This window comes from Melozone crissalis, unplaced genomic scaffold (genome assembly GCF_028551555.1).
Source record: "Melozone crissalis strain CALT ecotype California unplaced genomic scaffold, PUWL_Pcris_2 ptg000006l_1, whole genome shotgun sequence".
Taxonomy (NCBI): Eukaryota; Metazoa; Chordata; class Aves; order Passeriformes; family Passerellidae; genus Melozone; species Melozone crissalis.
The window spans coordinates 21,460,070-21,474,349 of NW_026535784.1; the positions used below are offsets into that span (position 1 = coordinate 21,460,070).

The 14,280-nt window shown below is 43.4% G+C and overlaps 1 protein-coding gene across 2 annotated transcripts in view; it reads right to left on the minus strand.

Moving 5' to 3' along the window:
* LNX1 (ligand of numb-protein X 1) overlaps positions 1-8,205 on the minus strand; it is a 60,944-nt gene extending 52,739 nt beyond the window's left edge. For both annotated transcript variants that reach the window (XM_054293737.1, XM_054293728.1), the window contains exon 1: positions 7,717-8,205. In XM_054293737.1, coding sequence (XP_054149712.1) covers positions 7,717-7,808 — 92 coding nt within the window. In that variant the 5' untranslated portion in view covers positions 7,809-8,205. The remainder of the gene's footprint in view (positions 1-7,716) is intronic.
* Between the last annotated feature and the right edge of the window lie 6,075 nt (positions 8,206-14,280).

The window sequence follows — 14,280 nt, forward strand, 5'->3', positions numbered from 1 at the left end:
GTAGCTGAAATTTATAGCTCTAAAGGCATTTTATTCACTTATTTTACCTTATTCAGGTAAATAACATGCTGTAAGTTAGTAGAAGAGCAAATAAAAATTAAGATAGCTCCAACAACTGCAAATATCTTGTCTTAGCCTACTTCTTACCATGTGTCACAGCAACCTGATGGAACAAGACAACTCCATTAAAACAGAGGAGTCAATGGTGACTTCTAACTCCTCTCCCAGGTGTCCTCTACACTAAGCCAGTGCCTTGATAAAAAGAGAGAATGGGAGCAGATACAGCCAATGGCAATGTGTCATTGTTACAAATCTGGTTGTCTGCCTGCACTGCTGAGAACAACAAGACTTCATCAGTAAAATTTGAGGATGCTGCCAGCAGAAATCCAACCAAAATGACAAAAAAACTTTCTGAATGTATGACTTGACTTGCCCACTGTTACAGTCAGCCTACTTTCTTTCATATGGGGAGGAAATATTGTAAACCATGTAAAAGTTATGGATGATTTACAGAATTTTTTCTTTGTGCAAAAGTTGTACATCTGTTGAAATCTCCAGCAGTTTCACTGGGCTGCTGCTGAACTTGCCTTGCTCAGTATTCAAAATCTGTTGTCAATCAATAAATTAAATGAATGGATAAAGCATGTTCTAGGGAGAGCCCAAGGATTCACCAGTGAAATGCAGCCTTTACCAGCTGCAACTTGGCTGAGGCCAAGGGGTTCATTCAGCTTTTTAAGACGTAAAAACAATTCACTTTCTTAACCCCCAAATAGAGCTCAGATCCAAACCAGGAATTCTTTGGTGGTAGTGGGGGTTTAGTCATGACATGTGACATGTCATTGACTAACAGATAGCTCCACTGAGGTACCAGCTCAACATAGAGGGACCAGCCTGGACCCTCTTTTGAAAGGGGAAGCCCCAGGCAGTCACCTGCATGCTGCCACACAGGCAGTTCTTAGTCCAACATTGTTGGCGATGTTATTACAAAACCTCTGGGTTTGTGTCCTGTGCTGTTGGCATCCTCATGCACCCTGTTACTGCATGGCTCCAGGAGGCAGTTCAGACATGCTGTCACATGCCAAGATGCAGAATATCAGTTCTAGTTCCTGAAAAATAGCTCCCATCATGGAGAAGGTCATGAAATGCAGTTGGCTACTCTGTGGACTGGGGACCTTAAAGGCAGATTTCCCCAAAAGGTCAGGACTGTTAAAGACATCCAAGAAGACCCTCAGACCTGCTAGTCTGCTTCCCTAGAGTGTAACAAGCTGCGTTGGAGCTGATCTCAGAACCAGTATTCAGAGCAGGATTTAAGCTACAACAGGCATAAGAGCTCTGCAAGAGCAGCGCTTATCCTCACGTTGCAGGACAGCCCAGTTCTGGCAGATTTGTCAGAGAAATAGCTCAAGGAAAAATATCCTTGTCATGCTGCCAGTGCCAGTGTTAAACTAGGTTAATTGTCGGAGAGATGCGGAGGTCGGCCAAACTTGCAGCATACGGCCTGTGCGGCTGAATGTCGGGCAAGAAACGAGAGTCTGCTGCTTGTGAGTGAGCACCAGCCTCCTGCAACTCCCACCACCTCATTCCCCCTCCTTCCCCACCAGGCCTTCAGTGTTTTACTCTCTTTGGTCCTCATTCCAAAGTGGATTGCCTGTTGTGAGGGGGCCTCCAAGTGGGGTAAAGGCTTGACCCCTCTGTGCTCCTGTTACATGGGCCTTGTAAGCACCTTACTTTTGCATGTAAGCACCTTTTTTTGAGCAACTTACAGAAAAATCAAATATAATTGAGACATAAGTTATTCATGAAAAGAAACCTTTTTGCCAATCATAATTGTTGCACTGCCTTTCCGTCTTGGCAGGATTTTAGCGGTTTTTTGGCTGGCTGAGGTTTTACTTTTGGCAACAGAATGTGTTTGTTGAGATTGACACAGGCCAACGTCAGCCTTTTCCAAAGGTGTGAGAAGCCTTGAGAAAACAACCCAGAAGAATAAAAGGTCTAATTCTGATCTCAAGTGTGTGTAGGTAGCTGTGATTGGAGTAAAGGTAACTTTTTAGTATGCATACAAGGATATGAAGCAGGATCTTTCTCAGTCTATAACTAAAATGCCAATTTTCCTTATACACAAAATTCCCAGGCAGACCCAACAAATTCTTAATACTCTCATGGGGTTTTTGGTTTCTGGAGCTGTCCTAGACAAATTTATTTCTGAACCTAGAATCACAGCGCTGGGGAAAAAATGCTAACCAGTAACACTTAATCATACCACAAAAACTCAGCCCTCTCTAACCTGTGCAGAGAAGCCAGGAGGGATGTGCTGCTGTGAGAGGGTAGCAGAAGCTGGGGCAGAACCCAGACCCCGCTGTGTTGCCAAAGGGGTGCAATTAAACTTTGGCTGAAGAGAGACCAGATCCAGACATTTACAGTCAATTAAATGACAGCTTTCTGCTGCACCCCTACGCTAACATAAAACACTCTTGAATGCAACATAATATATTTAGAAAATTCTGTTTGGGCACTTCAATATTAAGAGTTTAGATTACAACTCTTTTTGTACTTTTAACAATAATACAGCATATTTTCAGTTCACCTACATGAGATTCTACTTAGAGGCTTTCTGGTCTTATTTGCACTAATATTTCAAGTTTTCCTGTGGAAATCTAAAGGCTGGAAGTACAAAGGAACACAACAGAGACAGAGGAGGGGAATAAACAAAGCTAAGGACCAGAAGAGGCATGAGGCAGAAGTGAGAAGTAGAAGGGCAAGGGAGAGAGACGGTGAAGAGGAGTGAGACTAACTGCAGTGAGGGACTAGGCTAAGAAAGGCACACTAGTAAGTCATTGCTGGAGATTTTGGGGGAAAGCTCAGAATTCTGAAGGAAAACCAACTCCATGTTTGGCCTCTTTGTGAAGCTGTAGCACAGGGATGAAGCTAATGGTAGCCCATGACACACTCATGCCTTTCTGTTTTAGTTTACCTTTGTTCTGCTTTCCAAGAGATATCCACTTCTTAGATCTTGGAAAAGACCCTCTGAGTTTTATCTCAGTGTGTTTTGTCCTGGCTATTTAATGTAGATATCCTAAACATTTAATTTATATTGTTATTCAAGAATGTTTCCATTCAAGCCTTCATTTCCAGCACTTTCAGCTTTAATTAACCTCACAGTTTATCTTTGACACAGATTCCCATAAACACAGCTTTGCACAGAATAAGGAGGCCAACATGTGGTTTTTGCAGTGGACTAACACATGAGCCCAAAAGGTGCTCCAGGCTTATCAATTTTGTCATGAGTATTGCAAGTCCTGCGCTCCCCAGCCTCTCTGTGGGGAGGATATTTTACAAGGATAGACTTGAAGCCAGACACAAGTTTCCCCACTGAGTTGAATGGGAATTAAAGTTGGCTGCAGAGTTCAGCGCTGTAAGGGGGCTGGGAGAGTGCACCTCACTGTTTTTACCATAAAAAAGATGTGCTCAATGGCACTAGAAGACAGCTGGCACCTGCATCTCTTCTTTTTAAATTGAATAAACAGAGAAAATAAATTTTACTCGTTATTCCAGCCCGAAGTGCTGATTTCAAATTTAAGAGAGTAGTTATTGTATAAGTTATATGGGGAAACTGGATCCAGTTAATTTGGTGATACTCCTTTGACTGTTTAATGCAAAACTCAAGAAGGGTAATAAAAAAAAAAAGTACTTTTTTCCACACGTGGGAGTAGGTTGTGCATTTCCACCTAACAAACAAAAGATTTTAAAAAACAATGGCTTGATTGAGATTAGTGGGGTAGATGTAGCTGATGTATTACCAGCAGGGACCAAGGCCAGGAGCTGTTTAATCCTTGGAGGGAAGGAGTGCCAGCAGGAGTGGCTGCCAAGGACTCCCCAGTGCCTGACCTGTGCTGGGCACACGCAATGCCCAGCACCACGCGGGCACTCACTGAGCTGGGATAAGGCTGGACAGCACCCCAGGCTGTCACGTTATTGACGTCCTTTGGGAGACAAGGTGAGGTTATTCACTGCCCAGTCTTGCAATCTCCCCCCCCTCAGTTTTATTGCTAAGTGCCCTTTGAGCTAAAGGTGCAGAAAGTCCTGCTATTGAGGAATACCCTGCTGCAGAGCTTGTCCTATGAAGTGAGAGGGATAGCAATGGTGTGAGCAGTGCCACCAGGTCATCACACGCAGGAAAGCCTCCTAAGAGGGACCACAGGCTGCCTCTCCATGCACACACCATGTTTTTAACTGGAGGGAATAACATACCTCAACCCAAAAGAATGCTGGGGCAAGTATTTCCTGTCTAAAGATATGTTAAATAAGAAAGAAAGAGAGCAGATGCCTTTCCAAGTCTTTATAGGTATATGAAGAAGAAAGTGTGGATCCTGGGGTAGGGTTTCCTCAGCACTCAAGTATACCCTCACAATGGTGTGAGACATTGTGTGGCTACATCCCCCCATCTCCCAGAGATCCCTCAAGGTAGATCTCAATGGTTTCTCTTGTTCTTCTGTCAGATGTTTCCATGGGCTTCTCCTCAAAAGGGAGAACCCAGGCTTACCACATGCTGCTCTTCACGATTTGGCAAAGAGCAAGGACAGGAACAACATATGTGTCAAGATCTGTGCTTAGGGAAGAACAACAGACAATAGCCAGGGAAGTGGTTTTAGTGCAGGTGACAATATCAGGGGACATGTATTTGCTTCCTGTGAATACCTGTAATTATCAGACTGCTAACAGAAAACTAAAAATAGTGGCACCCAACATCTATTCCATAAAGTGCCTCTACAACACATCCACACATCTCCCTTTTCCACCTGTGTGGCATCTAGCTGAAGTGCAAAGGTCTGGCACAGCCTTTCCCCAAGTTCATTTCTCCTCTTCAAATCTCCTAAAATCTGTTTATTTCTTAGCTTGATTCCAGAGCCTACCTCTCCAGGTGGGTTTCGTGCTATGCTGTAATCCCTATTCTCCAAGTAGCCTATTCCACATTTAGGAACAAAAATGCCCTGGAACTAAAGCAAACCTCAGCAGTGCAATACAAATAACATAACCTTTGAACAGAGTAGAAGGAAAGAAATGGATTGTGTGAGAGAGAGAGCAGTGTGAATCCCAGCATTCTTATTCTTCCTCTTGTGCGTTGAGATAACGAGTGAAATGTCTAATTCTTCCTCAGCATCAGTGATGGTAACTGCATCCCCCACTGTCCTCCAGCTCTTTCCTTGTTGCTAGCAAACCCATCATCCCACTCTTCCTCCTCAACTGGTATTTCTGGTGGCTGACAGCCAAGAAAATAATGAGTCCTGGCTGAGGCCAGCATTTGTACTCGTCAGCAACCAAAGATAGTGTGATAATGAAAAAAATGTTTTCTGTCTACTATGGTCTAGTTTTGAGCCATGGTGCAAGCCATCAGACACAGCACACCAAGCAGGTGTAACCATGGTGCAAACCATCTGACACACTACACACAGCAGGTGTAACCATGGTGAAAGTCATCAGATACACTACACAGAGCAGGTGTAACCATGGTGAAAGCCATCAGACACACTACACAGAGCAGGTGTAACCATGGTGAAAGCCATCAGACACACTACACACAGCAGGGACTCTTCAGTCAGCTGTGGGGAAAAATTTACAAAGCTGCTTGTTTGGGGTGCAAAAGTTAACCCATGCCTCTGAGTGTCAGGCTGTCGTGGACACCAGTGTTTTTTCTGTTTCACTCCTAAAACTGCATTAAAAATGTCTAAGCAGTGCCCAACCAACACAAGAAGCAACCTATAAGTCGTAACACTTGTATAAACTGATTAAACAGGACTGAAAACAGTATTTCTCTTTTTCTTTTAACTGCTGTTATTAGAAAGGACCTTGAATCCATCCCACTGATTAGTATATCAACACCTTGTACAGCATCCAGCAGCAGCCAGAGATGATGAGATAACTCCTCCACTACATACACTGGAGGAGAAGAAGAAATTCCTGAAAGGAGGTCAAACTGCCTGGTGCCCATTTGGGTTGTGTCAGCCCCAGTAAATCCCACTTTCTGCTGCCCTGGCCAGAGGCAGAGTGGTGTGGCAGGCCCTGAGCAGTGGCTCCTGGCAGCAGGATGCCAGATAGCATCCCGGGCTGGGTGCTGGAGAGGGGATGTGCACCCCCCATTGCTGACAACTGAAGATGCACGTCCAAGCCCCAGTCCACACCCACTCCATTAGAACAACTGCAGACATTCAGCACAACTAACATCTCTGTGGGTTAGAAGGCTAAATAAATAAGAGATGAATAGCTACGTACATCATAGCCCTTTATCCTGGGAGACTCAGTGAACCTGAATTCCCCAAGAAAAGCAAGTAGGCTGCATCTGTGCCTGTGCTCTGATTAATCTCATTGGTTTGTTTTCCTGGAAACTAGATGCTCCAGATGCCATTGTTTCCATTATAAGTGTTCATCTGCCCTGTTTTGAGCTTGATTGCTCCTGTAGCCTGCTTGGCTTAACTGTTTTTTGTTTGTTTGTTGGTTGTGGTTTTTTGGTTTTGGTTTTTTTTTTTTAAATTAACATTCTTAAACAAAATGCCAGTAAATTAAAATGAAGACATAGCTGCAACCCTCAACACTAGATTTGTTAAATGTTTAAAAACACCTACAGCATACAGAAACCCTAAGCTGTTGTACGCAGTGTGACTAAATTATTAATAGTTGCCATGCACATCACACAAGGATTTCAAAAGGGGACTTTGTGTTTCTGCAAAACACTGCTATTTTTGTCTGACAGTAGAGACAAAATAATTTGAAAATTAGTCTCTTTGGTACTAATCACAACTGTTACTAAAATATTCCCACTGTAGGCATAATACAGTCATTTTTTATTTTTGAGAGAATTAGACATTTCACTCGTTATCTCAATGAAAATCTTGAAAGTTGACAATTTGTTAAAATACAAACAACACATAATTAATGAAAACATAGTGAAGCAAATAGCTATTTCTAGTCATAAAAGCTCCACTAACTAGTACAATAACATTCAAGCACAAATTAAAGTAGTAACATTTACAGAAGATACCACAGAATATTTGTTTTATGGGTTGGAAAGACCAGCTATGGGGTCGTTTAAGGTGGGATTTTTAAAAGCATGAAGATATATGAACGGATTGCTACAGTTAAATTTGCTTTACAGAAAAAATAACATTCTGCTGTGGGCAAAAACAGAAATACGGGAAAATTCTCTTCTGTCTCAAGTGAATTATTTCTGGTGAAAGGCTTCTCAGCGTTTTGCTACAGGCATGCAGCTTTACACACAGAACATTATGCATGTACACAGACAGTGCTCTACTGGGGCTGTCTATCCTGATGCCCTCCCCTATACCCAGATCCCCACAAGGCTATTTACAGGAATAAAGGAAAAACACGGATTCGGAAATGGAAATAAACCCCAAACCAATGAACACCTAAAACAACAGCACAGAAAAACAAGTTGATAAGGGAGAAAGCAGCTTCACTCAGTACGTCTCAGCTGCTTCCAAGGCAGAAAGCAATGGGGACGTACTGCTATTATTAGCCCTCCGGATGGGAAGCAGCACGGTGTGAAGCTGTTGGCAAGAGGTTGCAGGATTTTCTTCACACGTATGCACAGGCACAGACACACAGGCAGACAGACCCCCCGACACTCATGGTGAGCCCCTTCCCGCCACTCGGGTCAGACAGACAGACAGAGAGCACAATGCCAGCGCGACTGTGCGTACTCACAGCTCGGAGTACAAGAAGTGCAGGTTGCCCACATTGTCTATGTAGTTTGCAGGACTTAGCCAAGGTAGGACCAGTAACAGGAGAGCCTTCATTTTCAGTGCAGTGCTGGCACTGCTGCTAGGTTTCCTCCTTCCCACCGTCTCTCTGTGCTGGTGGGACACACCACGAGAAGCTTTCGTGCCAGCCAAGCCCCTTCTAAGCAAGCCTTTCCATTTCAACGCAATGGTAGCACATTACGAATCGAGCTTAAATCCCTTAAACGAAGCTACACTGCAAAAATCATTGACCTGTAAGAGGATTACTCGATCTGACTCTCAGATGGGTAGATGTGAGGGTTTAGGGACAGCACAGCGTGGTTGGCGAGACAGTGACTTATGCTGCAGAGGAGAGCGATGCTCGGGGAAGAGACCTGCCTCCTGCAGGATTCAGAGTGGTTCTTCAGAGGCAGCTGGTATGTTTACATCACTGCCCACAAGCAGATGGGTTACGAGCTAAACTGCATCACAGAAGGGTGTAGCTGTCTGACAAGGAGGGGGAAAAAATGCCCCCTGTGGAGTTTTGTAGCAGGCGATATCAGAAGACCACACCTTTTTAAAGTAAAACACTGCAAAAGATCACAGCCAACTGCTGGCTGTTTGCATCTCAGTTCTGAATTCACCAAATCCGGTCAGATGTTTTTGTACAAACATAAATCTTGTAATAATCCAAGGACATGTCGCTTTTCAGGGGTTTTTTTTGAAGGATGCAAGAGCAAACATTTTAAATAAGGATGCTTTCAGTTGACTGCTCCATGGTAACCAGTGTTTAAAAAAAATGGTAAAGTTCTCTCATCAATTACAAAGCATAAAACAGCAAGCTCACCTTGTTCCATCAGTGACCTCATCTCTGATCAGGGCAAACTTTTGTTTTCTCTCTAGGAACCAAGACTGGTCTGAACCTGAATAATGCAAGTAGTGTGAGGACTGCTGGCCACCCTGGTGACCCTAGCAGAGTCTACTTTAATTTATTCACTGAGAACACAATAATGTTCTCTGGAGATATCAGGTGGGCTCTGAACTGTTGTTATTGCAGACACCAAATATTTATGATTATTATTGTATTTTTAATTAGCAAAATCACACATTTTCCCTTCCCTCTATTGACTCACAAGAGTTAAAGAGAACAGCATCAGCTCAGTCTGTTTAATCTGTCCCTGGGCATGACAGAGCACAACATTCTTCTCGCCATTAATTGGAGATGGGGAGGCAAGAGAGGTTTCTGCATTTCCAACAATTAAATTAGGCAGAGGCATAACATACCTTAGGTGATAATTAATTAATGCTGTGTTTAAAGAAAATAAAGGTACTGTGCAGCATCTGCAAGCACAAGGATGTAGAAGTCCACCTTTAGGGATCACTCAGAATGTTCTTTCCTATTTCTTCCCTCACGTGGGATTGCTAGTGGCGTTACAGTATCTGTCCCCTGTAAAGCTGAAACCCCCAACAGAAGTTCCCTGTGGTTTCCTATTCTCCTGTCTCTGCCCTTTGACCTTAAGGTAACTCAGCACTCCCAACCATTCTGAGGAAAGAAAAGCCATGTCATGAGTAGGAAGACAAAAAATGTCCAGCCTATGCAGCAATGTTTTGTACTTGCCTACATTAGAGGCTTTAGGGTAGGAAGACCCTACTGCATCTCTCCAGCCTTCTGCTCCTGGGGTTTGTAAACCTGGCACTGGTGCAGGGAACCTGACACAGGCAAGAGGCAACTGCAAGAGATGTTGGGAATACATTCCTGAGACAATCCTTTCTATCTCTGCTTGGGCTCAGGCCAAGCAAGCCAGAAGCACAGGATCTTGAGGATCCTGAGGGGAAGATCCATGCCAAGCCACTGACATTCAACAGTAAGTTCTAGAACAAAACTTGCCAGGCCTTTACAGGACCAAATCATTGTTTATAGCAATGCAATTCTGTAAGATATGTAGTAAATGGTACCTTTACTACCACCTTAAGGAAAAGAAACTAAGACACTGGAGTGACTTGCACATATCCACGTAGGAAAATCAATGCTAGAAATCAGAAGTTGTGCTATCTGTGTGGCCTCCATGCAAAACCCAGTATTTCAATTTGCTTATTTATTGGGGGTTGGGGGTAAATTGGGAGTGGGTGTCCTGCTAATTTTATAGCCACAGCATCATCATGTCAAAAAAATGAAGACAAACAGGAAGGTCTAAATCACATTAAATTCCGCTATAGGTGTAGCAAAGGGAAAGGGCATTTGCAGTAGGGGTTCAAGATTTTGTGGTTGGAATCTGTACAGAAACGTAATTTCAGTGACAGCAGCTCACAGAAAACTGATAGTCCCCTTACCTGCATTTCTGTTGAAATGAACATTTGAGGCCTATTAGAGAAGCACTGACCTAAGACATAAAATTATGAGTAACTCTGTTATTTTGTCCCCTTAGCCACACAGAGTGGAACTCCCAGAGCACTGCTGGCCTGGGCTGGGGCCTGCTGCCACTGCCTCTTGCACCATGAGCCACAAGCGCCCTCACAGGGAAAGCCAGGTCCAGAAATGTGGGGACAAGGGCACCCAAATCCACAAACACCAAACCTCCAGCATGTGAAAATGGTCGCATGACCTTCGCAAGGGATTAATAAACCCATTGCTAAAGTTTGTGGGGGCTTTTTTGGTTTTAGTACTGCAAAATCATCACATTTTTGGTTGGTTAGGATACCATAGCTCAGTGAATATCTTCAAGTGAATAAATTCCTAGTGGGAATCCAGGTGCTTCAGGAAATGAGGTCTCCAGTGCAAATGAGGACATGTTGAAGGGCAGGCTGCAGAGCCATTTCTGGTTGTGGGCTCACAGGCTGTGAGGGGTGCACTGTGCGAGCACACCTCCACCCTCTGGCTCACCAGCCTGCTCACCAGCCATGCTCTGGTCCTCAGTACTGCCATGTCTGTGCAGGACAGTCTGGAGCCCTATGCTGGCTGCTCAAGCCTTCCTTCACGTTGCACATGCAGAAGTACACACCTAGCACCATGATTTACACCTGAAAACTTCAGGGGAAGTAATTTCACTGCTTAACAGATACAGCTCATAGAAAAGGGCACATCTTAGACCCCATCTCTCCTCAGACCTGAGGTGCTGTTATGCAGACTATGCCAAAGTGTTAGTCCGCTATCAGAAATCACAGCCCTGAAAGTACCTCTTTATCTTTCTGCCTTCCTTACGAAAGGCAGAACATGCAAGACAAAAGCAGCAGCACATGCTTTTACTCTGCAAAACAGATAATCATTCCATTCTCTCATTGCAGAGGAAGCAAACCACTCCCTGGAGAGGTCTCTCCCAGAGGCAGGATTGAGGGGCTCCTGGCTACCTCAGGAGGATAAGTCTGGAGAGGGAGGCCAGCCAGATTTCCAGACTCTGTCTCTCTGTGAGCCCCACGGTGCCCTGGGTAAGGGCTCACCTGGAAAAAGGGAGCACTCAGGTTCAAAGACCAATATCAAACTGGAATATTTTCTGCTCTACTGCTCATATAGGTCATTTGTGATTCAAAAAATGTTTGAAGAAAGGGCAATTATAAAACCTTTAATGTGCTATTAAAACATTTATAATAGTTCAGCTTCCCAAAACATGCAGATCTCTTTGGACTACATACACATTGTCATTGTGCAGCTAACCACAAAGTATTCACCCAGAACTGCTAACAATAGCATGAAGTACCTTACATGCATTGATGCATTTGATTCTAAAAAAAGAGTAAGATATAGCCTACATCTTGGACTATAAATGGACTAAATTCAGCTCAAAATTAATGATGCTGTGTTCATTGGGAGTGAAATAAACAACTCTTTCTTTACATTAGCTGTCTATTTTGACCACTATTAATTGAAGATATTTTTTCCTCTGCTCAAAAAAAGGAGTGAAAAACCGACATCTATCAACAACAACTTACTGGGTTTGGAAATGCTGTTCAAGGTGACCACGTTGCACAACCTCTGAGCAGTGTTCTGTGAAAGGGCAGCTAACCATTAGCTTGTCGAGGAGGTTATTCACTAGTATGCTGGACTTCCTGCATGTCTGGAGAATCACAAGCTTGCGGTCCATAGGACAGAAGTCTTTTTCCACAAGGAAGTTTGTAAGGCAGGCTGTGCAGAAGGTGTGACCACAGAGCGTGTCTAATGGCTGAAGCAAAGGTTGCAGGCAAATGTGGCATATCAGATCATCATCCACTTCTTCGGTGTAGCTGTACAAGTGGTTTTCTTCCGGTAAATGTGCTTGGCCGCAGGTGACACAGAGTGGCGGGGAGCTATCCTCCATTTCTTCTTCTTTCTGGCTCATAATCTGAATTGATGCAATTCAAAAGGGGGCAAACACCCAACCCGTTTTCTGTTTGTAGCAAGGCTCGTGTGCCGTCAGATCTGTGGGGAGGAAAGCCAAAGGGTTATGCTCTGGGTTCTGTTTCCTTACCATACTTGCAGTATGTAGCTGGATATGAAGTACATATCAGGTACTAGGAAAGGATTGTGTCTTTGGGATGGGAGAGTGAAGCAAAGAAGGGGCAGAAAAAAAAGAGATAATTAACTCCAGGGGCATATTTTCTCATAACTCTAGCCTAATTTACACAGATACATTCATTGTAAAGAAATATATCAAAATAGGTAGAAATACTACAGGCATTTAATGGTTGAAAACCTTAAATTAGCATACAATTGCAGTTCCAGTCAGATGACTTTGTGGCCACATTACGTCTGCCAGAAAAGTAGCATTGTGTGTGGGCAAACACTGCAAGACTGTGTGTAGAAATACAGGTAAGAATAAAGGTTGCTGGCCAAATTGCCTGTTCAGCACAGCAAGGGAGGGCAGCAGCTTCACCTAATACACACAAGCATACAAACACTGTATTGTAGCCAGAGGCAGGATAATTTGGGTCATGAGAATTTAGAGCTTGGGGCCCTGTAGACCATTCTCATACTACAGCAGCAATGGACCTGGACTTCTGCATTTGAAGTTTGCCTGCCTGCAGCCAAACAGTTATAACCATCTGCAGCAGCATAATCAGTTCAAAACTTCATTTGCTCTGCAAAGAACCAAACATCTTACATACTGAAGTCCACAGCACAATGCTAAGTAGTGTATTGCCTGTTCCCTTTATAATTTCTCATACAGAAACCCAGTATGTCCCTAGCTAAAAACCCAATTAGCTCTGGCCACAACACCTGCCTGCTGGTATTTTAAAGATGTAAACTCTGTGGGTGGCAGTAAAACCAAAAGTAATTTGTAGTTTTTACTTGATGAACCCCAACTGCTTGTTGGAGCACTTATGTCTCATTACTGCTATGCTTATTTTGATACACCACTCTGAAAATAAACATGAAGATATAAAATATGCAATGGCCTAATTACTGCTCTTGCTTGCAAATGTAAATCTTATTTGCTGCTCTGCCTTAACACTGTACCCTTGCTTTCAGCTTGACTTAATTTGCTGAGACAATGTGTCAGCCTCAGACACCCATGTCTGAGGGCAAATGAGGGAAAGAATAATAAGAAAAATCTGACTATGACAGAGCATATTTTCATATAAATAAACCCTTATTTTTATGCAAAGCTCATGGGTTCTAAACCTGAGAAATTAAACTTTAACATGGCAGGTTTTTCTGGCATGAAGGTAAAATAATAACCCCACTAACACTAACCAGATGTTTAAATGTCAAACATTCTCTTCAATGTTTTGCTAGATCTTATTCTTATGAAGCAATTATGTTAAGTGCCTGTTTTTGCTTGCAAGAGAGAGTTCTGCATAAGCTCTGCCTCCTGATTAGCAGTAGCTTCACTGGAATTAAAATCATTGCCTGGTAGAACCCTTGCAAATATTTAAAATACGCCAAACTGGGTCAAATGTTTCCTTTTGTAAAAATATTCACCAGAGCTTTATAAAAAGCTATTTGTAAAGAAACAAACATCTTTCCATAGTGCAGGTAGCAGCTCCACCTGTTATCTTAATATAAGAATTATTATCTAACTCTACTAAGGTGACACACAGCAAAATAAAATGAGATAAAAAATTATCAGGAGCTGGGGTGGAGATTATCTGGGCACTGTAAGTGGCTTCTGTAGGAAGCTCTTGGATAACTTCTAGATGGAGTGGGGTGGCTGTGGTGGGTGTCCATGCTCTCCACATTCCTCATTCATGGAGAGAGCCATCTCAAGTCAACAGGACTGCTTGCAAGAATGGCAACACATGGCTTGGGAACTTCCATGATTCTTAAAATAGATGTAAAATGAATTAGAAACCAATAAAGCATGACAAAAATAGCACTGGGCTATAAGCTTTGTTATATTTTACATTTTCAGAATGCCTTGCACCTGGGGCAAGCAGGGCTGTGGGCAGCATCATGCTGTTTCTCCACTCCCCCACCACGTCCTCTTGCACCATCACACACAGGGACGTCTCTGTGGGTGCCTGCCCTATGCCCCACACACCAGAATACAGCAAACTCCAGCATTTTTTGCCTCGTGGATGTTTTCAAGGACAGAATTCTTGCTGCTTGCTGGCAGGAGACCCAGCACACAGCTCCCAT